Here is a 27620-nt window from a genome sequence, read left to right as displayed (position 1 = left end):
CTGAGTCAGAAAGTCCCCCTAGAATCCCAGGCTGTGGAAGCAGAAGGGCTCTGAGACACGAGATCCCCCCCTTCATAAGCAGATACATGGTAGTGACGAGGCTTAGCAGAGGCCACGACTCTCCAACATCAGCAGCAAGTTCAGGCAGAGCCAGGCCTAGCCCCTAGCTCCCCTGAATCAAGGCCCAGCTCCCTTCTCCCATCCTCCACGGGCAACCACTTGACTCCCATTCCCACTCCCAGGAATCCCCTGCCCTAACCCTTTGTCCTCCCCGGATCATAGTCATGTACCCTGACCAACGGACACTGAGCAGATGCCACGGGTGACCGTGGCAGTAAAAGCCCCCGTTTCCAGACCTTTACTATACAAAGGATGAGCCCACCTGCCAATTAATATGTGCAGGAGGCCACGACCTGGTCTTTTAGAAAAGAAACAACGGACAGAAGAAACTCAGTTGTGAGTCCAAACATCTACATGACCCTTTCCTTCCAGCTTCTTCACTGAAAGCCTGAAATTCTCAGTGAGAAGCCCGATAGCTATGCCAGCCCCACCAGAAATGCCAAGAGAGTGACATTTGGGCAAACAATTATATTTACAAGTGGTTAAAAAAATGAATGCAATAATGAAGATGGGAAATATGGAGTATAAACTGAAGGCTTGGACTGCGGATCAGTCTCTGGAAGTCTCTGGAACTCCACAGGCATGAATTTGTAAACAGTACAAGCTTAGGATGTGCGGTGGGGCCCCAGCTTTCCTGCTAAAGGCACAAGTGTCTTGTCTTCTTGTGCCTCAGACTCCTCACCCATAAAGAGACAGACAGTAGTATTTTGGATCCCTGAAAAAAAATAAAATAAAATTAAGAAAAAAAAGAGAGAGAGAGAAAGAAAGAGAGAGATAGTAGTACCTACCCTCAAGGGTGACTGCAAAGATTAGAGACAATGTATGTGAAGTGGTTAGAAAAGTGCCTGGCCCGTGAGCAGTGCTCATTAATACCAGTACTGCTATCATTATTACCAAGGGCATTAATTAGGAAATAGAGTTCAGAACTTCTTGCCAAACTACACTTTTAAACTCAAAGTTCACATTTTGTCATATTTTCACAAACTGTAGTTACTCTCCATAGAAAGCAGACTTCAAAAGAGAGCACTAGAAAAAAGTAACTTTTAGTCTTAAGGAAGTTTTCTGAACTTTGCTGGTATCCTGGTACATGCCAGAAGATGTTTGTTTGTTTCCCCCACAACTAAAGCATTTACTCCATCACTGTTCCTGTGAACACTTCCCCGAGTAGGTAATTGTCACTCATGCTCCTAGGCAAATAACCAACCTCAGTGACAGGGACAAGAGGCAAGAACAGGGTCCCTTGCCAGTACTTTCCCAATTCTTTACCATTCCCCATGCTTCTGCACCCATCATCGCAATCAAGATGAGACCTATCATAGAAAATAAGCTGTTTCCAAAACACTTGGTATAAATGAAGCCATCAGAACACAGGCAAAACACAGTTAAACAGAAATGAGCTTTACTCTATTCCGTACCAAGTTAAAAATGAATGAGTAGAGAGTCCAATGATTTTCAGTATAGATGCTAAGAAAACTCATGGGGAAAAGCATGTCTTTTTCAACAAATAGCACTGAAATAATTGGAAATCCACAGGCAAAAATGTGAACGTAGGCCCTTATCTCACACCATACACAAGAATTAACTTAAAAGAGATCATAGGCTAAGTGTGAGAATTAAAAGTATCAACCTTCTAGAAGCAAACACAGGAGAAAATCTCCCTGATTTGGGCACAGGCAAAGAATGATCTATAAAAGACAACATTGGGGGCGCCTGGGTGGCTCAGTGGGTTAAGCCTCTGCCTTCGGCTCAGATCATACTCTCAGGGTCCTGAGATCGAGCCCCGCATCAGGCTCTCTGCTTGACGGGAAGCCTGCTCCCCCACCACCCCCAGCTGCTTCTCTGCCTACTTGCGATCTCTGTCAAATAAATAAATAAATAAAATCTTAAAAAGAAAAAAAAGACAACATTGGTAAACTGGACTTCATCAGAATTAAAAATATATGTACATCACTAAGTAAATGAAAGGACAGGGTGCCTGGGTAGCTCAGTCAGTTAAGCATCTGCCTTTGGCTCAGGTCATGATTCCAGGGTCTTGGGACTGAGCCAGTGTCTGCTCCCTCTTCAGCAGGGAGTTTGGTTCTCCCTTCCCCTGCTCTTGTCTGTGCTCACATGCCCGCTCTCTGTCAAATAAATAAATAAAATCTTAAAAAAAAAAAAAAAAAGAAAAGAAAAGCAAACAAAAAGGAAAGCTGCACTGGGAGACACTGCAGACTGTAGATCTGATAGCTGCGCACTGGGAGACACTGCAGACTGTAGATCTGATAGCTGCACACTGGGAGACACTGCAGACTGTAGATCTGATAGCTACGCACTGGGAGACACTGCAGACTGTAGATCTGATAAATGACTTCTATGTAGAACATGTAACAAAATCTCAAAGTCAACGGTGAGAAAACAAGCATCATGTAAATGGAAAAAAACTGCATACCAATGACTGGCTGGCTGTGTGGCTAAATAACCTAGACAAAAAAACAAAACAAAACACACACACACACAAAACAGAAGAACTGATGGAAGGATAGAAAGAAAGCGACGTGGACAGAAAAGTGACGCAGCAAGTAACGTAAAATAGTGGCAGGAATGTCGGTGTTTACTAGGCAGTTCAATTGCTCTGAGTCTGAAAATGTTCATGATAAAACGTTGAGAAAAGGTAAGCTCTGGAATATTTAACGACACAAATACGTCATTAAACACGGCATATTGGCAAATAACAGTGACAAAGCTGTGTGCATAGTACTCATCTGCAATATATACATTTTTTTAAAAATGCGTGACTATAGAAAAGGACACAGAGCAGAAAGCTACAGTGACTATCTCTGGATAAAGTGCTAATGAGTGCCTGTCCTCTACTCTCACTGCTTACCCATGTTCTTTAAATTTTCCATGGTGATTAAATGTTTTTATGATTTAAAAAAAAAAAAAAGAGGTGCCTTAAGAGCAATTAAGAAACAATTGCAGGGCACCGGGTAGCTCAGTGGGTTAAGTGTCTAACTCTTGATTTCGGCTCAGGTCATGATTTCAAGGTCATGGGACTGATCCCCAGGTGGGCTCCGTGCTTAGCCTGGAGAGCCTGAGATGCTCTCCCTCTGCCCCTCCCCACGCTCACGCATGCTCCTCCCTCTCTCTCTCTCTCAAATAAATAAAAGCTTTGGAAAAAGAAAAAATTACAGATACGATTAAAATTTATTTGATCACACACGCAGTGACAGAAAACACTGTCCTCCAAAAAAGTTTAAAAAGTCTTAATTCAACATACATTCAATGACTAATCCTTTCAGCCAGCTCCTGTGCCAACTGCTGAACTCCGTGGCAGACGCCGACACCACTGACTAGGGCTGCGCAACATGGAACGCATGTATCAGAGAGAGAGCTGATAAAGCCCCGGATTCTGTCCTGGTCACACGGTCTGGAGTCAGTAACTGTTAAGGGGCACCAACAAGCTGGAGACCGCTGACTGTTACACAAGGGTTAAGTGAGCCAAGTGTTTAACCCAAGGTGGAACAGATTTTGAGGAAATGACACCCAGAGCCTAATAATGTGCGTGCTGTTTTGGATGATGTAGAACTTGAACTTCTTATCAGCAGAAATTTCGGAGAAGTAAATACCAGCTAAGTGTAACAAGAAGAAGGAACAGATAGCTAGGGCCGACTGGGGAGTCCGCTACGCAGCCTCATGACCCAGGGAACACAAAAGCAGAAGCTGGGTGAATGCCTGTCACCACGACAGCGACGATCACATTCACTCATTCAGCACGTATTTACTAAGTGCTTATGATACAACGTGGAAGTTCTACAGTCTGTGCTGTCCAACATGCTAGCCACCAGCCACATGGGACTGTCCATCACTTGAAACCTGGCATTACAATCAGGAGGAATATCATATGCAAAGAACACGTGAGGGTAGATTCCTCATAAGGAGAGTAGAGGAAATTAAGCTGAAGAGGCAGAGAGGCCAGTTCACGCAAGACTTTACATACTATGCTGAGGAGTCGTGACTTCATCCAGAAAGACAGAGAACTATCCTAATGAGACTTAGGAAGAGAATGTTAACTCAGATGTGATTATTACCAACTTAACAAAGTACAGAGAGATTTTTAAAGAGGTAAACAACAAAAGTGGAATGCAATTAGAGTGTTTTAACAATGATGAAGACCTAACTTAATTCAGTATCATGCTCTGGGGAAGGGGACAGACGAAAGAGATTTCGAGCCACAACATGGCCGCTTGGATGTGGCGGGAGGGAACTGAACGACTGGCAGGTCTCCACTGTGGACGCCAGTGGACGCCTCACAGAGAACGGGAAGGAAAACAGTGAGTTCAGTTAAAAAACAGATTTATTGAGAAACAAATTTTTATCCCATGATAGTCATTCACTTGAAGTACACAATTCATGATTTTTTAGGGTATTCATAGCATGGTGCGACCATCGCTGCAGTCTACATTTAGAACGTCTCCGGAGCGCCTGGCTGGCTTCATCAGTACAACGTGGGCCTCTTGATCTTGGGGTTGTGAGTTCCAGCCCCATGTTGGGGGTAGGTCACTTAAGAAAAAATTGTGGCTCGGTCGGGTAAGCGCCTAACTCTTGATTTCTGCTCAGATCATGATCTCAGGCTCAACAGACTGAGCTCCGCGTTGGGACTCTGTGCTGAGTGTGGAACCTGCTTAAGACTGTCTCCCTCTCTCCCTGTCCCTCCCTGTGTGAGAGAACTCATGTGCTCTCTTCTCTTAAAAAAAAAAAAGAAAAAAAAAGTTTTTGTCATCCCCCCAAAGAAACCTATTAATAGCCACTCCCATTCCTACCCCTTGCACCCCAAGCAACTACAAAGCTGCCTCGGTCTCTATGAATTTGCCCTTTCTGGACATTTCCTATACATGGAGTCACACAATATGTGGTCTTCTGTGACTGGTCCCATTTACTCAGCATCGTGGGCTCAAAGCTCATCTACACTGTGCCAGGACTGGTATTTCCCTCCGTTTTGCTGCGGACTAATATTCCAGTGCGTGGCTATACCACACCTTGTCGGCATTCACGGTGCACAGACATCTGGGCTGTCGCTGCTGTCTGGCTGTTAGGAATAATGCTGCGATTAACATCACATACGAATTTTGTGTAAACCTGTGTTTTACTTTCTCTTGGGTATACGCCTAGGAGTGGAAATGCTGAGACATACGGTAACTCTGTGCATTCAGGATTTGAAGACTTGCCAGACTGTTTTCCAGAGCTGTGGCACCCTTTTATGTTCTCCCCAGCAAAGGGGTAGTGTTCCAGTAGGGGACTTACCCACATAGCCACTTAGTCAGTGTGTGACAAGCATGTGTGTCCTCACCAACCCTTGATACTAGCGTTTTTATTCTAGTTCTCCTAGTGGGTGGGGAGGTGGTGTCCCATTGTGGCTCTGGTTTGCATTTGCTCATGTCTCAAGGAGGCTAAGCACCTTTCTGTATATCTTCGAAGAAGCGTCCCTTGAAATCACTTGCCCATTTTTAAGTTGGATTGTCTTTTTATTATTAAGTCTTAAGTATTCTTTATATGTTCTAGATCTAAGTCCCTTACTGGAGATAGGATTTGCAAATATTTCCTCCCATGCTGTGAGCTGTCTTCCCAACTTCTCAACAGTAGGAGGTGAAATCCAATTTATCTATTTTTGATGAAATCCAATTTATCTATATTTTTTTTATCATTTGTGTTTTGGTGTCATTTCTAAGAAACCACTGCCTGACACCAAGCCATGAAGATTCTCTCCTATTTTCTCCTTCAAGAGTTTTAAAGTTCCAGATCTTACACTGAAGTGCATAATCTATTTTGAGTTAACTTCTGCACCAGAAGTGAGGTAGAGGTTCAACTTCATTCTTTTTTTGTGGATATTCATTTGTTTCAGCATTTGTCAAAAAGCTCTTTTTTCCCATTCAACTCTCTTGTCACTTTTCTCAAAAACGTATTGGTCAAGAGGCACCTGGATGGCTCAGTCGTTAAGCATCTGCCTTCGGCTCAGATCGTGATCCCAGGGTCCTGGGATCGAGCCCCACATTGGGCTCCCTGCTTGGCAGGAAGCCTGCTCTCTGCCACTCCCCCTGCTTGTGTTCCCTCTCTCACTGTGTCTCTCTCTTGTAAATAGATAAAATCTTAAAAAACCAACAACAACCAATTGGTCATAAATTTAGCCACAGTGGGGCCAGTGTCAGACATGCCGAACTGAAGGTGCCTGTGCGCTGTCTCCTTGGGACTGAGCTCCCCATGTAGAAAACCATGGCTTCTACCCACAGCCTAAGGATCGGCCCAATGCGCCTGATAAACACTCAGTGAGCGATGACCCATCTGTGCGAGTCACGGCAGCGTGGCCTCGGCAGCCACGGACTCAGATACTGGGAGGAACATCACTCTTTCTTCTGGGGAGGGGACCCGCTGGTTTTCCTTCCAGGGCTGCTCTCCTGTTGGAGATGCTTCATCTGATTCCGTATGTCGCTTACAGCTCCATTTTATGTAGTGACACGAACTGAAGAGAGCATTTTCCCTCTTCCCAGGAAGGGAAGTGTTTATACACCGGGCCCCAACGCTGCTCTGTGGGAAATCCCAGCCGGCAAGAGAAGGCGAGGCCCGCGGGACATGATCTGTCTGCAGGCACACAGGCTCCAAGGTGTGGTGTGTTTCCATTTGGTATAAAGGGTTTCGTTTGCGGCCGGGGCCAACATTGTTCTGTGACCAACCCCGTTACAGAATTTAAATTTTTACATTGCTAATGGGTCATGTCTGAGCTCAGTGAAAGGAAGGCCCTCAAAAGGGACACTAATTAGAGATAAATCATGAAAAACTGGAAGAACTGAGGGTATTAAGCTAAGGCAAGGCTTTCTGAAGACCACTGGTCTTTAAGCACTGAAAAGCCAACAGGAAGAAAATGAACCAGCTCAAAGAAGTGCGAAAGGGAAGAACCAGAACAGAAGATGACATCTCCTAGCCTGGCCCACTGCAAATGCAAAAAAATAAAAATAAATAAAGCCAAAAATTCGCACCTCCTTTCTGACATTTTGGTTTCAGGCTCGGCTCCCCGTCTTGGCTCTCTCTCTCTAAAGGCCGACTCTTACTGACGTCTGTAGCCTTGTCGTGGGCCCACTGCCTTGCATGTGGTAAGCACTCAACGGGTGTATTTCAAGTAAAAATTTAAGCAGATCTGATACGCAAAAGCAGATCCGTAAGTAGTAGCCATGTAAATTTTCAAACAAATAAGTCTATACTTTCTAAAAAATCACATTGACTATAGTAAATGTAAAATTTTAAAGTATTTTTCAAGAATTCACATTTATTGAAATGATGTTTATGTTAAATATTTAACACCACCCTTATGGTATAAAATTACCTCCCTGAGTGTTTACGCTGCCTAACCCAATCACAATGTCCACGTCTCCCAAGGATAAAAAAGCACAGTAAGATCCAAACACAGCATCAGGCCCTCTTTTAGCTCTCAGGTCTAAGAGCCTGTGGTCATCATTCCAGCTCCTCTCCTGTCCCAACCTCAAAGCTGTCCAGGATGGGATGGAGCAGAGATGCTCACAACCGTGCAAACACAGCTGAGGACACGAAGCAGACGCACCTGCTCACCATTCAGACCCGGAACACCCTGGCTGGAGTCGGAGGCAGCCTCGTTGGGACTGGGCTGGCCACGATGAACAAGGAAAGGTACAGCACATTGATTTCCTTAAACATCCTACTCTCAGTTCTCTTGAAATCCAAGTCGGGGGCGCCTGGGTGGCTCAGTGGGTTAAGCGTCTGCCTTCGGCTCAGGTCATGATCCCAGGGTCCTAGGATCGAGCCCTGTATCGGGCTCTCTGCTCAGCGGGGAGCCTGCCTCCCATGCTCTCTGCCTGCCTCTCTGCCTACTTGTGATCTCCATCTGTCTGTCAAATAAATAAATAAAATCTTAAAAAAAAATCCAAGTCTGATGATTTTATTTTGTCTGTTCCTGTTGTCTATATTTCCCCTTGGTTTTCGGTTAAGTTTTACCTCTCAAAGATCTGGTCATTTCTGACTGAGGGCCACCCATTGCACAAGAAACCACGCAGGTGGTGGGAGACTCCTCTGAGAGGATTTGCTCTTGCTTCCAATGGGCAGGTAGGTCGGGGCTACAAACAACCCCACGTCACCTGAGGATGATCAGATATTGATTCCTCCCATTCTGAGAGGGCCAGTCTCCTCTGGTTCACCCCTGTCCCTAAGCAGAGCCCACAGCAAAAACCTGGCGAGTTTATGAGGGCTCCTCCTCCTTGGCGGGTTCTCATCACCAATGTCTCCCCAGCCGTGTCCCTCTGCCTACAGCTCGAATCATCTTCTCAGGTGACAAGTGCGACGATTCCGGCACTGTTTCAAGGGGAGAAACGGGGCCAAACGTCAGGCATACCCGTCGGCCCTCTCCCGATTCTTTGTTCTGCAAATCCTCCTGCCTGGTAGCTCTCACACCTTCAAACTGATCTTCTTGACTCTCCACCTTCTCCTTTTCTTAGCAGGACTGGTCCAAACAACCCAAAAAACCACTGCCAGAAGAGCCCCCAATCCAGCACATTTAGCACAACCTGAGTTTGAGACCGCACTGGCTTTGAAATCCAAGGCTTTCCCAGGGAACCACCTAAATCAGGACCGAATGAAGCAATATGGGTTATGGGAAAAACGCAATTACGGCTGACTGCCAGAAAACCACACATCCTAACTCAAAGCTCCCGAGCAGGGAGCCCAATGTGGAGCTCCATTCCAGGACCCCAGGATCATGACCTGGGCTACCCAGGCGCCCCATCATTATGCATTTTAATCAAAACTCTAATGTGTTTTATGAACTGAGGGTGTGAAACTCCTGTCAAAAAATGAGACAGTTGTAAACTCGCAGGCCAGGGAACAGCACTTGGTTGTGCCTTTTCCCCCCGCTCGGCCCTCGGCCTCCCCTGCCCGAGGTGGGCTGACACCGCAGACAGGCTGAAACAATCCAACGATCTTACCACAAAGTCTCAGGCTCACCCCTGAGCTGTACTTTTTGCTGGACTGACAGGAGGAGCTAAGGTCAAGGTCACAAGACTGGACAACGCAGAAGTCACGACAGCCCTTGCTCCTGACCACATCGGCCCGTAAGTAAAGGGGAGGATGTGGACAGAGGACGGTGCGGAGTCAAGACCCGTGCTTCCTGCCCCTGTTGGCCCACTGCCCCGTGAGCCTCGGCAAGTGACTTCCGGAGTCTGGAGTCCTTTCCCCATCTGAGAAAGGAGGGCTTCACATATTGCTCAATGAATCATTATTTGTAATGATATAATTAAATATGATTATTTGTAATGATATGATAATGTGACACTGCTGGGTGCTGGGACTACAGTGTCAGAAAGATCAGCCTTGCCCCTGACCTGGTGGCTGACTGGGTCAGCAGTTCTCCACTCCGGCTGCTCATGTAAAAATAATCGAGAGACTTTAACAATAGAACAAAACAACAACAGAACACCTTATCCCAGATTAACGGAGCATTCTGAGGGAGGGCCCCGGCATGGGGAGAAGCCACGGAAGAGATCCTTCCCAAGCATTTCTGATTCCCGGTGAGGATTAAAGCCCACCAGATTTGGAGGATTTCTAACTTTCTATGGTTCTACAAATCAGTATTTTTAACAGGTCAAAAATCTCCAAAATAAACTGCTTTCATCAGTAATTTCGGAGGAGGAGGATGAAGGGTAGGGATTGTCTTGATGTGCTAACAATGCTATCCTCAAAAGTGATACTTCCTGTGAGCGATCTCTAGCCTCACTCATATCTCTTGGAACCATATTCAAAAGCCATATGTATTATGTCATCAATGAGAATTCTCCCCAAGGGGTATATAGATGCCGGAGTCATTCCATTCCAGATTTGCTCCTTTGGGCTAAAGCACTATTTCCCAAACTCTAGTCATTCATGATCAGTGCTATTACTTAGACTTTTTCTTTAAAATCAATGCACTAGAACAATAAGAGTGCTAGCCCTACTAAATATGAAAACCTATTATAAAGGCACATTTATTCATGTGCCTCTTTTAATTAAAGAGGCACATGAATAAATAGAGACCAATGGGATGTAACAGAAAATCCAGAAATAGGTCAAATTAGTTAAATATGACAAAAGACAGCATCTCAAACCAGTGGGAGAAAAATGAAACTTTCAATAAGTGTTTTTGGGAAAAGTGAAAAAACAGACAAAAAAAGGATAAAACTGGATCCCTCCTTCCAACTGTATACGTCATAGCAACTGGGTCAGAGATTAAAACGTCTGGGTACCACAAAAAGAAAAGAAAGCATTCAAGCACTAGAAAAACCCAGGCAAAGCCAACCTGGAAGGATCGGAAACTCTGTAGCAATGGCTGAAAATCAAGAAGCAATGCACGAGGGGATGAAAGCAATGAAACAGATTTCCTTCTATTTAGTAATAATATTCGCAAGACCACACGTACAAAGCAACCTTTCTGCATGGCTTCCGCTCCTCCTGCCTCACTGGTTCTGATTCTAGCCACCACTGAAGTGACCAGTCTCGCCCAGGCTCTGACCTACCTTCCCTGTCCCTGCTCCGGCCGATGCCATGGGCTATGGGAAAACAGTCCACAATGACTGCTGACTAACAGAAAACCACACATGGGAGCCCTCTCGGGGCCACCCACTGTCAAAGGCAGACAGTAGCTGATGGGTCTATGCTTCTCCCTTTCACCCCACAAATGTGAGTCCCGTGCAATGCAGTCATCAAGTCGGCAGCTTAAAGCAAGGGCCTGATCGGGACAGAAGGCCTGTGTCGGCTCTTCCTCTTTCCATCGCCCTGCCCTCCCCGCATTCCTGCTCCCAGGGGGAACACTCCCTTGAAAGCTCCTCTCACGTGGGCCTTTGTCTCAGATACAGCCCTCTGGGGAACTCAGTTAAAATACTTTGGATGTGATGCACTATTTTCTTCTAATGCATATAAAAATTATTATTAATATTTAAAAAGCACTCATCAGGAGAAACAGCACAACTCCCTACTGCTTAAGTGTGTGCCATGAGCTTTCTTAATAAGGGGGCGAAGATGGGGCGCCTGGGTGGCTCAGTGGGTTAAGCCGCTGCCTTCGGCTCAGGTCATGATCTCAGGGTAGTGGGATCGAGTCCCGCATCGGGCTCTCTGCTCAGTGGGGAGCCTGCTTCCCCATCTCTCTCTGCCTGCATCTCTACCTACTTGTGATCTCTCTCTGTCAAATAAATAAAATCTTTAAAAAAAGGGGGGGGGGGACGAAGAGACTAACTTCACAAGGGCAATACCTGAAAACATGACATCAGCCAGGTGACTGCGGTCAGTATCAGCAGCCGTAGACCATGTCGCCGGAGCATGCCCTCTGCGTGATGTGAAGAAATGGCACCTCGGCACCTTGGCTCTGTGGTCTTCCTCCCAGAATCCGCAATCCCACTCTAACCCTGAGAAAAACCTGAGACAAATTCCAACAAGGGGCATCCTACACTAACCTAACCAGTTCTCCTTGAAACAAGTCAAGGTCATCAGAAATAAGGAAAGGCTGAAAAACTATCAAAGCCAAGAGGAGCTGAAGGAGCTACAACAATGAAATGTGCTGTGGTGTCCTGGATGGGACCCTGGAACAGGAGAAGGACACAAGGTAGAAGCCAGGAGTGAAGTTTGGACTTTAGTTAATAAGAATGTGTCGATATTAGCTCATTAAGTATAACAAATGTCCCCTAAATGTAAGATGTTAGTACCAGGGGAAATGACACCATTTAGATGTGTGCAGGGTAGATGGGAACTCTCCATACTATCTAATCAAATTTTCTGTAAACACAAAATTGTTCTAAAATATAAATTCTATTAATAGAAAGAGAAAAAGAGATTTTAAGAAAGCATTCCTCCACCTCTGGCAATGCGATCTGCGTTTTGGAAGAACATTCACAAGTGATTCCCAGGCACGGTAAAGTTTGAGAAACATCCAAGACACCAAAAGTTACAGCACATAATGTCCCTACATGGAAATAACAGGAAAAACAATCCAGCCACACATCAACAAACAATCACGCCCCACAGCAGCCGTATGGGAACAATGGACTAAAGCACCATCACCCCAGTTGGGCAGTAAGTCATTATTCACGTAATGAAACCGCTCTCGTTTGGATGCCAGCTTCCCCAGTTTGGGGGTGGATGCCTGGAACGTTGTACTTGGAAGGACCCAGGCCTAGCTGGAATGACAATGACATGATTCACTAACCATTTTAGGCATAGGTGGCAGCATCAATATTGATGAAGTATTTACCAAGTGCCAGGCACAGTGCTAGGCTCTAGGAACCCAACAGTGATCAAAACAAGCATAATCCTCCATGAAGTATAGGAGAAAAAAATGTAAAGAATTATAAATATAAAGAGTTAGGGAAGAGGAGATATGGGAGGTCATGCAGGCAAGTAACAGGGAAGGGCCTTCAGGGAAGGGCTCAAGGATTAACTCCTGGAGGAAGTGACGATACAGTCACTTACTCGAAAGAGAGAAAGAGAGTCCATGAGCAAGCTGGGGGGGGCAAGAGGAAGAGGGAGAAGCAGACTCCCTGCTGAGCAGGGAGCCCATGTGGGATTTGAGCCCAGGACCCCGGGATCATGACCCAGGCTAAAGGCAGATGCTTAACTGACTGAGCCACCCAGGTGCCCCACAGTAACTATTTCTTTTTCTTTTTTTTTTTAAGATTTTATTTATTTATTTTACAGAGAGAGAGATCACAAGTAGGCAGAGAGGCAGGCAGAGAGAGAGAGAGGAGGAAGCAGGCTCCCTGCTGAGCAGAGAGCCCGATGAGGGACTCGACCCCAGGACCCTGAGATCATGACCTGAGCTGAAGGCAGAGGCTTTAACCCACTGAGCCACCCAGGTGCCCCCTACATTACGTTACTACGTTACGTTAACTATTTCTTAATGTAAATGTTCTGGTACAATGATCTCTTCTCCCCCCAAATAGCCTGCCTCCTTTTTTGTCTTTATTCTAACAGTTCTCCTTTGAATCTTTTACAGATAATCATTTTTAGAAATTGAAGCATTAGTAACAACTATGGCTTCTAAACCAAAAAATTACCACTTATGGAAGATGAGTGATTTAGTGATTGACAACGAGTAGAATATCTGAATTTAGAATTGTTCCAGATTTTTCAGGGTTTTCAGGGTTGATCCAGATTTTTCAGGGTTGCAGACATAACGAATTGGGGTGGGGGAGGTAGGTAACTAACCTTTATTGGACACCACAGGCTAAGAACTTTTTATGCATTCTCGACTGATCCTCACAAAACCCTGTGCGGGAAGTGGAATTATCCTCAGTACACGTGAGAAAAATGGAGGCTCATAAAGGTTAAGTAATTTGATCAGTCAGGTAACGAGTGGCTCTGGAGCAGAATCAGGTCTGACTCTAAAATCCAGGCTGCTTAGAAAATAGGGGGCAAAGTGTGGCATAACACAACAGTTTTTTAGAAAGTTTGTCCACACTCCAACATGAACTCCAAATGAAGAGAAAATGCCTTTCACACAGCCTTAAAGACAAAGACACACTGTCCACCTGCACGCCTCTGTAGCTATAGAGGAATTGGGAACGGGGCTCCCCCCACTGGTGAGCACATGGAACCACACCATTTACTTCTGACGTTTCTCTAGTCCTTTGTTTTAGGGGGGCACCTCTAAGTTAAGACAGGATTAAACTTCCTTTTACTAACTTTATCTCTTTCTTTCTCTCTTCTCTGTTTAAAACTAACATTCTGATAATGTTAATTATAAGAGAATATATTTGCAAATGACATATCCGATAAAGGGTTAGTATTCGAAATTAAAATTAAAATATTTATACCCTTTGATGCCAGTAATAATACCATTTTACTAATTTATCTTAAGGAAATAATCAAAGATCTGCCCTAAGAATTATGTGCACAGACATTAGCCACTGTGCTATTTACAATGATGAAATCCTAAAAGCAAGTTAAAGGTCTCAAAACTGGAGTGCTGATAAAGTATGGTATGTCATATAATAGATACTATTCGCCTACTTAAAATATTTCCAAAGACTATTTAACAAGGGGGTAATACATACATGTTAAATGTAAAATATCCAATACAAGCACACCGTCCAATATCAATTTTGTGAAAATGTTCCCTTATGCATGTAAAGGAACCAGAGTCCATGTTTAATGTGGTTTTCCCTAAATAACAGATCAATGCTGATTTGTATCGTCTTCTCTACCTTCCTATGCTTTCAAATTCTCTGCATGTAATATATACCACATTCAAATCAGGAAAGTTATTTTTCTAAAAAGTGAGAGAAAACTTCCAATAGAAATTGTTTCTATGGTGATCTCCTTTTGGGATAGGAAAGAGAAAACGAAGAGTTGTTTGCTGAGGGGGCCACTGCCCTTCCCAGCCCCCCACCCTGAGGTCAGCTGGAGGTCCCCTTCATATTACTCTAGCACTTATGATACAGTCATTTAACAACTTAGTTACCATTAAGCTTATAGTCTACTGCAAAGTTCAAACTTAGGTAGTATATAGATTCCCTTTAAAGGGAACCTGATTTATTTTCATGCAGTTTATTTATGTACAATTACAAATGTAAGGTTAAATTTATTATGTTTACAACTAGATACAAACAAAATGACCACAACCAGCAAAATTCAAAATGACAGTCCTTTAACAAAAGGATGATTTTGCTCATATTAAAAATCATCATCAGGGGCGCCTGGGTGGCTCAGTGCATTAAAGCCTCTGCCTTTGGCTCAGGTCATGATCCCAGGGTCCTGGGTTCGAGCCCCGCATCAGGCTCTCTGCTCAGCGGGGAGCCTGCTTCCTCCTGTCTCTGCCTGCCTCTCTGCCTGCTTGTGATCTCTGTCTGTCAAATAAATAAATAAATAAATAAATAAATAAAAATCTTAAAAAAAAAAATCATCATAACCCACAACTATATAGTCAATTAATCTTTGAAAAGGCAGGAATGACTATCCAAAGGAAAAAGACGGTCTCTTCAACAAATGGTGTTGGGAAAACGGGACAGCAACGTGCTGAAGAATGAACCTGGACCTCTTTCTTCCACCACACACGAAAATACATTCATAACAGGAGCGCCTGGGGGGCTCACCTGGATTAAGTGTTCAACTCCTGGTTTTGGCTCCTGTCATGACCTCAGGGTCATGAGCTCGAGCCCCAGTCAGGGGGTCAAGCTCCCTGCTCAGCAAGGAGTCTGCTTAAGACTCTCTCTCCCCCTCCCCCTACTTCTCCCCCACCCCCGTGCACATGCAGGAGCTCTAATAAATAAATAAATCTTTTAAAAAAATAAATTCAAAATGGATTAAAATCTAAATGTGAGACAGGAAACCATTAAATCCTAGAGGAGAGCACAGGCAGTAACCTCTTTGACATTGGCTGTAGCAACTTCTTTCTAGACACATCTCTGAAGACAAGGGAAACAAAAGCAGAAATGAACTAGTAAGACTTCATCAAAATAAAAAGCTGCTCAGTGAAGGAAACAACAAAATTAAAGGGATCCTGTGGGATGAGAGAATATATTTGCAAATGACATATCCGATAAAGGGTTAATATTCAAAATACAGGGGCACCTGGGTGGCTCAGTGGGTTGAGCCTCTGCCTTCTGCTCATGTGTGATCCCAGAGTCCTGGGATTGAGCCCCGCATCGGGCTCTTTGTTTGGCAGGAAGCCTGCTTCCCCCTCCCTCTGCCTGCTGCTCTGCCTACTCGTGATCTCTGTCTGTCAAATAAATAAATAAAATCTTAAAAAAAAACACATAAAGTATTTATACAACTCAAAAAGCTCCACAAATAATCCAATTAGGAAATGGGTAGAAAACACAAATAGACATTTTCCCAAACAAGACATCCAGATGGCCAACAGACACATGAAAAGGTGTAAAATATCACTCAGCATCAGGGAAATGCAAATCAAAACTACAATGATGTATCACCTCATACCTGTCAGAATGGCTAAAAACAACACAAGAAACACATGCTGGCGAGACTGTGTAGAAAGGGGAACTCTCCTGCACTGTTGATGGGAATGCAAACTGGTGCAGCCACTCTGGAAAATAGTATGGAGGTTCCTCAAAAAGTTAAAAATAGAGCTAGCCTATGACCCAGCAATTGCACTACTAGATATTTATACAAAGAATACAAAAATACTAATTCAAAGGGAGACATGCACCCTGAGGTATACAGCAGCATTATCTACAATAACCAATAAAGGGAAAGGGCCCAAATGTCCATGGACTGACGAATGGATAAAGGAGATGTGATGTGTGTGTACAGATACACGCATGCACAAAGAAATACATATAATGGAATATTACTCAGCCATAAAAAAGAACGAAATTCTGGCATTTGCAATGGTGTGAACAGAGAGTATTATGCTAAGTGAAATAAGTCAGAGAAAGACAAACCCCATATGATTTTACTCATAGAATTTAAGAAACAGGGGCGCCTGGGTGGTTCAGTGGGTTAAGCTTCAGCCTTCGGCTCTGGTCATGATCTCCGGGTCCTGGGATCGAGCCCCACACTGGGCTCTCTGCTCCGCAGGGAGCCTCCTTCCCGCCCCCACCCCCCGCCTGCCTCTCTGCCTGCTTGTGATCTCTCTCTGTCAAATTAATAAATAAATCTTAAAAAAAAAAAAAAGAATTTAAGAAACAAACAAAAAATGAGCAAAGGAAAAAAAAAGCAGGGGAGAGAGGGAAACCATGAAACAAGCTCTCGACTACAGAGAGCGGCTGGGCGGGGTTGGGTGAGACAGGTGAAGGGGATTAAGCAGTGCACGTGCTGTAACCAGCACCGGGCACTGTATGAAGGACTGAATTACTGTACACTTGAAACTAGTACTACACTCTATGTTAACCGAAATTTAAGTAAAAATTTAAAATAAAATACAATAAATGGCACTATGATTCATGGTGACTTCTTTTCACCAGCTCGGGAAATCACCAGCATAAGCTCTTAGAACCATTTCCATACATGTCTCACACAAAGCACATTGGAATATTGCAGGCTTGAATGAGTATTTTCTCAAACACTCTGAGATAGGTTTCTAAACTGCTCTGTATTCTCCGACAAATTACTGACATTAAAATTTCCATTAAAAGTAAAACTCGGGGTGCCTGGGTGGCTCCGTTGGTTGCGAGTCCAATTCCAGATTTCAGCGCATGTCATGATCTCAGGGTCCTGAGATGGAGCCCCGTGTTGGCCTGCTTGTCTCCTGCCTCTGTTCCTCCCCTTGCTCACACGCACACACTCTCTCTCTTTCTCTAAAATAAATAAATAAATAAAATCTAAAAAAAAAAAAAAAGTAAAAACTATTGTCTATGAGGTCAATAAAGCAGTGGCACCAGCCTAAAAACAGGCAGACAGAACAACAGAAGAGAGCCAAGGTCTTCCTAGGCTCCCTAATAGGACTTCCGAGGACTCCCTCCATGACCTGGGGAAATGCTCTTCTGTTCCCATTCCGCAGCGCTAGGTTCAGAAATGTACTTGGACCCACATGTGTTAGCCAGTACAGGCTCACGGTGATAAGTAAGGACTGTGTCTGTGCCTGTGCATTCGTGAGGATGCATCTTGAGCCCTATGCCTTTCTTAGACACTCCTGAAAAGGGATGCTTTGGAAACTATCTTGCATACCTTTATGAACAGGTCTCATCTCCATACCCCCATGAGATTATCTAGCAAGAAAAATGCATCACTTTCACTGAAAAAAACTCAGGATTGAACAGAAAGCAAAATACTTTTCATGGATGAACCAAGTTGCTTATAAATATCCCAATCAAATGAGCTGACAACAGAGGTAATGAATATACTCCTTTGACTAATTTAGGTCCTTGTGCAAAAGCCAAGTACTTGGGGTACAAGTCCATGTACGCACGTTGGTGCTTAACTATAGACAGTCTGTGACAGAAAACCATGGTGAACTGTCAGCAGCATTTAAAAAAAACAAAAAACGGTGTAACAAACTATAGAAATGATCCCTGAAAAAAAATCTGTGTAAAAAACAGACAACTTAAAGAAAAAGAATAATGAATGGCCCATTTTGGAAAAGCCATTTATAAACTTTCATTTCTACAGTCATGCCATTTTATCTGATCCAATAGAACAGAATATGAGAATGCTATTATGCTATTGTTGATCAGAAGATTAAATGTTATACTCAAGAGGACCAGATAAAGGGTAATTTTTAATAAACAAGGGAATTAAAACAAAAGAAAGAAATACAGAAAAAAGAGAGGAAAGCACCTGCTTCCAATATCTTTTGCATCACAGTAATGACCTGCGCTAAAGTGCCATTTTTTCAACTAATTACATATTACAGGAAAATAAAGATTTATTTTTGAGATTATCTTGATTCTAAGAGTATCTCACAAACTGACAGTCTAATAGAGTTAACATACACATGAAAATAGCTGTTATTTATTGATTTAAAGAGTTTATTTATTTACTTGACACAGAGAGAGAGAGCGTGCGTGCACAAGCAGGCAGTGGCAGACCCTGGGATCATGACCTGAGTCAAAGGCAGTGGTTTAACCGACTGAGCCACCCAGGCTCCCTGAAAATAGTTGTTATAATTCTCCACAGCTTCTATAGCCTGCTAGCTTAAATCTCCTGCAGAATTCAATCCTGAATCAAACTGCCCCTAACCCACATGAATGAAGAGCTTTTACTACTAACAACCTTGGACTAAGTAAATCAGAACAATGTCTAACCGAAGAGAACTAGAAAAGCAGGGAAAGAATATAATAAATGTTTGCATGGATGCCTGGAGGAGGAAGAAACATCAGAGTCAGGAAAGTGAGCTCAGTATTCAGAGCTACTTTTCCCTGGGGGTGTTTGCCAATTCCTAAGGGAACGCTAAAAGTTTGTTGTTGGCTTAGGGAGGGAAGGTGCTAGTGGAGAGCTGAACCCTGGGGGTAAAGGTGGACCAAACAGGTTGGTCCTCACAGGGACTGCAGCTCGGTTTAGAAAGAGCTCGATCCCTGAGACTGCACTGAAGTGACTCCAGATCCCAAGTGCCCCATTCGTCTGACGAAAGCAAATGTGGATTCTCCCTGGCAGAGGAAAACATCACCTTAGATCTCCAATAATTTCTACAAAATAATTAGGCAAATTCAATGGCCAGCACAAAATTAAAAAACAACAACAATAACAACAAAAACTAGGCACATAAGGAGACAAGATGAAATGAATGAAAACCAACAGAAAACAGAGAGCAGACAAGACTCACAATTAATGCCATAATCGGACACACCTTAAGATAATTATGCATACCATATTCAGGGAGATAAAAGACAAGATTGATAATTTTGGCAGATAATGGTAAGCTATAAAAAGAAAACCACATGGAAATTAAAGAATTGAAAAATATATAACTGAAATGAAAAACTCAACTGAGGCATGCCCAGCTGGCTCAGTGAGTAAAGCATGTGACTCTTGATCTTGGGATTGTGAGTTAGAGCCCCATCTTGGGTGTTAAAAAAACCAAAACCAAAAAAAACCACAAAGGGGCACCTGGTGTCTGTCAGTTAAGCATCTTACTTCAGCTCAGGTCCTGATCTTGGGGTCCTCAGATAGAGCCGCATTAGGTTCCCTCCTCAGTGGGGAGTTTGCTTTTCCCTCTGCCTGTCCCTCTGGCTTGTGCTGGCGCTTGCTTTCTCTCTCCCTCTCTCTCTCTGAAATAAACAAATAAAATCTTTAAAAAACGGGACGCCTGGGTGGCTCAGTTGGTTAAGCAGCTGCCTTCAGCTCAGGTCATGATCCCAGCGTCCTGGGATCCAGTCCCATATCGGGCTCCTTGCTCGGCAGGGAGCCTGCTTCTCTCTCTGCTTCTGCCTGCCATTCTGTCTACCTGTGCTTGCTCTCTCCCCCTCTCTCTCTGATTAAATAAATAAAATCTTTAAAAAAAAAATCTTTAAAAAACAAAATAAGAACCCCACCCTGAACTGATGGTTTAATATAACATTTATAGCAGAAGAAAAAGAGATAAGTGAGGAGATACCCAGAATGAGGACAGAGAGACAAACAGAAAACACAGAAGAAAGGTTAAGAGATAGAAAATCCAATGAAAGGGGCGCCTGGGTGGCTCAGTGGTTTAGGCCGCTGCCTTCGGCTCGGGTCATGGTCTCAGGGTCCTGGGATTGAGCCCCGCGTCGGGCTCTCTGCTCGGCGGGGAGCCTGCTTCCTCCTCTCTCTCTGCCTGCCTCTCTGCCTGCTTGTGATCTCTCTCTGTCGGGTAAATAAATAAAATCTTTAAAAAAAAAAAAAAAAAGAAAATCCAATGAAAGATGTAACATGTTTAACTGGAGTCCCAAAAAGAAAGGTGATATAGAATGGGGCAGAAGTAACAATTCATGTATTAATGGCTGATGACTTCCAAACCTAATGAAAGATGTTAAGGCCACGGATTCAAGAAGACCTAAGCACTCCCCAGTCATAAGTTTAAAAAAAAAAAAAAAAAAAAAAAAAAAAATATATATATATATATATATATATATATATAAAAAATAAAAGTCCTACCAGGAACAGCATAGAAAAATTGCTAGAAACCAAAGACAAAGAGAGTATTTTAAAGGTACCCAGAGAAAAAGACTGCTTTCAAGAGAATGACAGACTTACAAGTGGCTTCTCAAAAGAAGTAGTCCAAGTCAGGGATAATGAAATGTCTTCGAAATGCTTAAAGAAAACAATGCAAACAAAGAATTCTTTAAGTACCTAAAAAGCCCTTCACAATGGAGGAAAATGTTCTAAAATTAGATTGCGGTAATGGTTGCAAAACTCTGTGAAAATACTAAAAACCATGGAATCGTATACTTTAAATGAGCAAATTTTATGCTGTGTGAATTGTATTTCAGTTAAGCTATTGTTTTCCTTTTTAAAAAATTTAATTTAATTTTTTTATGTATTCCAAAATTCATTGTTTATGCACCACACCCAGTGCTCCATGCAATTCATTCCCTCCTTAATACCCACCACCAGACTCACCCAAGACCCATCCCTTTCGCCACCAAAACCCTCAGTTTGTTTCTCAGAGTCCAAAGTCTCTCATGGTTTGTCTCCCCCTCGGATTTCCCCCAACTCCCTTCTCCTCTTCATCTCCTCATGTCCTCCCTGTTATTCCTTATGCTCCAGGAATAAGCGAAACCATATGGTAACTGACTCTCTCTGCTTGACAAACACACAGTAAGACTCTGTCACCCCACACCTGAACTAAAGGAACACTAAAGGGTATTCTTCAGAGAAAAGAAACGGTCCCACATGGAAATCTGGAAGATGAGGAAGAAGGCATTGAAGAAATACAGGGAAAAGATGACCTTTTTGATAATCAGTGCTGAATAAATGGTGCTGGTAAAAGTGAAATGTAACCCTTTTTCCACAAAAAATCAATTCCACAAAAAGTTACACACGCACAAATACACAAAGTTACACAAAAACAAATTCCAAGTGGACTGTGTAGATCTTAATCCAAACGGCAAAACAGGAGGATTTCTGCAAGGTGTTATAAGAAGCACTCTTCTTGACTTCAGACTGGAACTACAAATTAGGAGAGAAAAGCCGTGTAAATCCCAAAGAAAAATGGGCAAAACATCTGAACAGGCACTTAATAATAAAAGAGGCTACCAAATAAACACGAGCGTGACCTCCTGGGTCGTCAGGAAAGTACAATCTAAAACCACAGCGGGATACACTTCGCACTCGGTAGGATGGCTAAAGTTTAAGACCGACAATACCTAGTGCTGACAAGGACGTGGCGCACAAGAACTCTCAAACGCTTGCGGGAAGGAGTATAAATCGGTCCAACGCTTTGGAAACGTGGTATCATCTATTACATCTGAAGACATGCCAATCTTTTGACCCAGAAATTCCACTGTTACGTATGTCCCCGACAGAAATGAGTGCGCGGGGGACACAGAAGTGTATGCGTGATAGCCAAAAGGCAGACCCAAGTGCAACGCCCACCGCCAGGGGACTGGGCAAACTGCGGAGTGTGCACGCAAGGGGCTGCTACAGGTTGGCGAGCAAATGGATGAACCTCGAAAACAACTTGGGCGAAGGCAGGCGGACACAAAAGAACACTCACTGTACCGTTCCGTTCACGTAAAGTTCACAACAAGCAAGACGAAACCGCAGACCCCGTACGTGCGACGGGCTGCGTGTCTGGAGGCACCGTTACCCCGAAAAAAGGCAAGGGGGTGACTGCCCCGACCAGCGAGGGTCGCCGGCCGCGGCAGAAGGACTCCGGCTCGCGGGCGCCCGCAGGGCTGTATTTCTCGGCCTGACCGCGAGCAGCGCCCCGGCCGGCGGACGGCTCGGGCCGGGCTGTCCTGGGGTCCGGCACTACCCCGCGCGCGAGAAGCCAGGGAGAGGGGGCGCGAGACGCGAGCGGCCGCGGGAAACCGCCGAAGCGGGGCTCGCCGCGCGGCCGGGGGGCGCCCGGGAGGGGAGGCCGAACGGCCGCGGCCCGGCGCCGCCACACCTGCCCGCCGGCCCGGCCCCCCGCGCCGCAGTTGCCCCCCGCCGCCTCCACCGGCCGCCCGCGCCGCCCCCGCCGCCCCGCCCGCTGTGCTCGGCGCCCCCGCACCGCCCCCGCGGCGCCCGCGCCGACGCCCCCGCGCGCCCGCCCCGTCCTCTCCCGCCGCGCGGCTCGTCCGACTCACCTCATTGTCGCTGCCGGGGCGGGCGCGCGGGGCCGGGGGCGCGGCGCGGGGCGCGGGGCGTTAGCGGGGGAGCCGGCCCCGGGCGCGGCGGCTCCGCGTCTCGCTGGGCTGCGGGGGGCAGCGGGGGAGCATCTTCTCGGGGCGGGCGTCCGGGCCGCTAGCTGCGGAGACGGGCTGCGGCGGCGGCGCCTGACAGCTGGGCCCCGGCCCCTGCCATCTTGGCGGGCGCGTGCCCGGGCCGGCGTGTGCGCGCGCCGCCGGGGGCAGGGCGGGCGGCGGAGGGGAGGGGGCGAGCGCGCGCCCGCCTTAACTCGGGGCGCCGGCCCGGGCGGGCGGGCGCGGGCGGCGCGGCGACGGCCGAGGAGGAGGCGGGGCGCGCGCGCGGGCGGGCTCCGCCGCGAGCCGGGACTGAGGGGGCGCCCTCCGCCCGCCGAGGGGAGTGCGCGCGTCTGCGTCCCGCCGCCCCCGGCCGCCGAGGGGAGTGCGCGCGCGCGGCGGCCCGAGCCCGACACAAAAGGCGCGGGGCCCCGCCGCCCGCGCCTCCGGGAGCGCCGAGCCGGGGGCCGCGAGGGGCGGGGCGGAGCTGCGAGGGGCCGGGCTTCTGGGGAAGGAGGACCCGCGGCGGACAGGCCGGAGCTTCGGGGGCCGGGCTGTGGGGACCGGGCTTCCGGCGAAGGACGAGCCGCGGGGGGCGGGGCTTAGGACAGAGGGGGCGGGGTACCAGCGGGGGGCGGAGCCGTGAGGGTGAGGTGGTGTCGTGGGCGGGGCGGGGCGTCAGGCCAGCACGTGGAGCGCAGAGCCCCGCCCAGCGCGGGGCGCCCCCGGCATCCACCAAGGGCGCTTAGTATGCGGGCGTCCGTGTGAGTGGGCCCGGGGGTTCCCCCCCAACTTGCGCCGCTCCCCAGCTGCTCGGACGAAGGCGGCAGCCGGGATTCGAGGGGTGTCGAGGGGGTGTCGAGCCCTCTTTTTGTAAATAGCCAGATCTGGGACCAGAGTCGAAGCTTTGGGGTTACAGCAACACGTGGAGGACGTCCCCTAGCCCAAGGGGCGCCTTATGAGGCGCCCCCAAACCACACCTGTGAAAAATCACAGCACAAAGTAGGCGCTCCCGGCTTTCACCGGTTAAGTTCCCATCCTTCCTAAAGGTTAGCGATCTTCACCGCTGGCTAGAAACCTTCCGGGGTCGCACTCCCCATGTCTAAGTCGTGCTTTCTCGGTTCTGCCGCTGATGCTCCCTCTCCTGTCTTTCACAGTAACATGGAAATCATAGCCACCTTCTTAAAAACTGAGTCGAAACAAAAGCGTATCTAGCATTTGGCGACGTTTGGAATTTAGGGCGGGGAAGGGTCGCTGTTTTACTCCTGACCCGGATGAAGAGGCTCTGTGAATTTTGTGGGTTTGCCCCCGGTACAAGAAGTGGTGGAGCCGGTTCTCAGTCCAGGATTTCTCTGACTCAGAATCCCAGTGCCCGTTCGTTCTGGTTTGCTGCAGCTGAACGTGGTTCTCGCGGGGAGGAGGAAGGCTCTCTAGGTGCTTACTCCCCTCCGTATCACCTACCTCTCCCTCCGCATCCACCTGTCACGAGTTCCCTAGGGACTGATGGTCACATTTTCCCTTTCTATTTGTTGGAGCTGGAGTCTTCAAACTCAAAAGGACACATTTGTCCCCCTACGGTCCTGTTAGCAGGTCCAGATGGTTTCGGCTCCTCCTCACCTTATTTGTCCTCCTCATTCCGGGGTCCAGGTTGGCTCACTGCTACAGAAGGGACTGGTTCGACACTAAAGATGACTAAAATGGTCAATCTGCAGGGCACCTGGAGACATGCAGGGGTGTTCTATATAGGCAGTGTTACCCTTGGTCAGTGCACATTGGACTGTGCGAGATCACCACCCCTGGCCCATGGGATATTGGCTCGTTTGTTCCCAGCTTGATTTATTGGAGCTTGTGGCCCACTCTAACCTCTCTGGTGCCTTGGAGTCCGGTAAGTTGTTACTATCCTGTAACTGGAAAAGCATCACAGGGCCCTGTTGGTAACAGATTTACTCTGGAACATTAGCACCAAAGATTTGGGACATACACCTCCTGTCGATCTTCTCTGCTAACCACCAAGATCCTGGAACAATAAAGACAGGAGGACAGAGAATTCTGATGCTGGAAGGGAACTGCAAATCCTTCTGTTGGTAGGAGATGGAGGGGTGGGACCCCAAGACAGTGAAAGGGGTCCAACATCACTCAGTGAATTTGTAAGATCAGCTGTGAGGCTCCTGGAGAGATCACTTCCTGGGTCCTGTGTCTGAGCCTCAGAGGCTTCATGAGCAGCAGGCAGGGCTGGGGAGGACAGGTAGGGACCACTTGTGCTCTAAGCAGAGGGCTGCTCCTCCATGAATGGGTGTTGGTCGTGCCCACCCAGCCCAGGATGCTTAGGGAGGAGAACGCCACGTGTTGCCGCTCCACTGACAGTGTAGACCCTTCTGAGCCTCCCTTTGTCACCCCACAGATGGGACTCCTACATCCTTGTAGGCATGGCTGCGGAACAGCACAATGTAGGCTCCTGAAAAGTCTTTCCACCCTCCTCCCAGCAGCCTCACTCTTGCCTCTTTGTCCCCTCCCCACTAACTATACGTTTTTGAAACGAATCTACTTAGCATGTTTCCCATTTACTGAAAAAGCCTTGATTCCTTAAAGGCACATGAATTCATGTTTTACATTCTTCCGATAAAAAGAACATTAACACTATTTTTGACACATATGGCCCCCAAGTGATTTGTGTCTGAAGGTCACCATTCCTCAGATTTGAAAAGATTGCTCACCAAAGCCAGTGACTTTGTGACACGTGACGTGTGGGGGTGTAGGACACGTAGCTGGGCTTACTACCCATGGGTCAACTGGAACACCCTCCTGGACTGGTTTTCCCATTTGTGGGGGAGGCAGGAAACACAGGTGTTCTGCTGTTAGCCCTGGCTAGCCATAGAGCCACGTAATAGAGCCAGGAAGCCCTCAAAGATATCTGTCTAACCTCCTGTCTGGAGGGTGAAACTGAAGCCTGGTCAAGTCACACAGGCCAGTGGATGAAGAGCCAGATGGACACATGTTCCTGCAGACCCCACGTTGCAAGACTGCCGACCTTACCCCCCGCTCTCTCCCTATTACTTGAGGCTTTCCAGACTGGGGTGGGGGGTCACTGTTGAGGAACCAACCCTATGCACCACCTTCTCTCTCTCTTGGTGTTGCCAAACAAAACCTCACTCACCCCAAATAATCAAAAGAAACACAGTTGTTTTCGATGATTCACCAATGAGACCATGTCTGGTTTATATTAACAGCAGAAGTCAATTACTGCTCCATGCCAGAACCCAGAGTGAAGACATGCTTCTTTGAAGTGAAGACAACAGATGAATCAGAGAACCTTGGGGGCCACCTGTGACACGGCACCTTTTTTTTGAAAATCTGCCTTTGCACCATTAACCTCATTGACCAACTCACTTATTACCAACAGTGTCTTCCTTGAATATAACACAATTCATTTTCAATCATTCATTCATCCAAAGTTTTTGAGCACCTATGTATCTCGGCCTTGCTGATGCCCAGGACGCTGCCTCTGTCTACCTGGCAAACCATCTTCAACCCCCCACTCACCTGTCACTTCTCTCTCAGAACCCAAAACACCCCCTTTCCCCAGGGCTGCAGGCACCATCCTCCATACTGCTTGGGGGTTTGGGGCTCGGCCCCATCACACCTTCACCGTCTCATATTGCGATGGTCTTTTTGACCTGCTGGCTCCCCCGCTAGACCGTGAACTTCATGAGGACAACTTGCAGGTCTTAGTTCTCTTTTGACCCCATGTCTGTTACAGCACAGAGGTGAGGAGACCCTGTTGTCTCTTTGCCCTCATCCAAGCAATGCCTGCAGGAGGGGGTCATTTTGGAAATGCAAGCTCCTGCTTGTGCTCCTGTTCCATCTGGCAGGAAACAGAAACTACTTCTGGCCCATTTTACCTTCCCCACACTCAGGGATGGCCTGTGGCTCATAGCTGGAGCTTCTCTTTTGACTCCACCTCTCGGGCTTTTCAGCTCAAAAAGCAGCTCTCCTGAAAGTCCTGTTTCACCCTCTTGAAGGCTCAGGAAGAGGCAAGTCTTGGGAGCGGGGCCTGTGGTGGTCATGCTGGGGATGACTCCAGCTTCCTGCTGAGTGTCTCAAAGACCTGGACCAACCGAGGGGAAGCTTGGCCAGATGTATGTGTGTTGGGGGCCGGAGAGGAGGACCTTGTGTGCCCTTCCCAGAGAGGGCACCTTCTCAGTGCCACTCTTTGCGATGAGAGAAGCAGATTGAGGACCCAGGTTGGAGCAGGCCTGCTTTTTTGGAGGTGCCTGTAGCCAAGTCCTGCCCTCCCAGGCTGCCTGAGTGTTTCCACTCAATTACGTTCAGAAAGCTGAGCCAAGGGCATCCCTTAGGCCACGCTGGCCAGCAACCCAGGAGAGAGCTGCTGATCCTTTTCATGGGAGCCCTAAGGCCTTTGGGAAAGAATGTCCCATCCAGCCCACCCTAGGGAGGCCCAACCTCCCTTGGGCCTTCCCAGCTCTGGAGATCAGGTCTCAGCTTGAGGGGGTGGGGGAGGTTGTCACCGTCATCCCTGGGGAAGAGACTCCCTGGCCACTCCTCTCTCCTAGCTGTCTCACACCTGCTTAGAGATCCTGACGGCCAGGCCTTTGTGGGGCTGAGGGGACCTGCCTACAATGGGCTGGGAGGCCTGGGCCTCTGAGCACATATTTTAGAAGACTTGGGAAATCTGAAATCTTTGATCCCCTCACATGATGTTCTACCAAGAGAAAGAGAAGT

General features: G+C 46.9%; 1 protein-coding gene across 1 annotated transcript in view; it reads right to left on the bottom strand.

Moving 5' to 3' along the window:
* The window catches only part of EVL (Enah/Vasp-like), a 139634-nt gene extending 116598 nt beyond the window's left edge, over positions 1–23036 (bottom strand). Inside the window, exon 1 of the mRNA XM_045073640.1 lies at positions 22785–23036. Within this exon, the coding sequence (XP_044929575.1) occupies positions 22785–22789 (5 nt within the window). The 5' untranslated portion in view covers positions 22790–23036. The remainder of the gene's footprint in view (positions 1–22784) is intronic.
* Between the last annotated feature and the right edge of the window lie 4584 nt (positions 23037–27620).

The sequence above is a fragment of the Mustela putorius genome, unplaced genomic scaffold (assembly GCF_011764305.1).
Source record: "Mustela putorius furo isolate JIRA1106 unplaced genomic scaffold, ASM1176430v1.1 tig00000129_pilon_pilon_pilon, whole genome shotgun sequence".
In the NCBI taxonomy this organism is placed as follows: domain Eukaryota; kingdom Metazoa; phylum Chordata; class Mammalia; order Carnivora; family Mustelidae; genus Mustela; species Mustela putorius.
The sequence above is the reverse complement of the archived record's forward strand: the minus strand, read 5'-3'. Positions and strand labels throughout refer to the sequence as shown.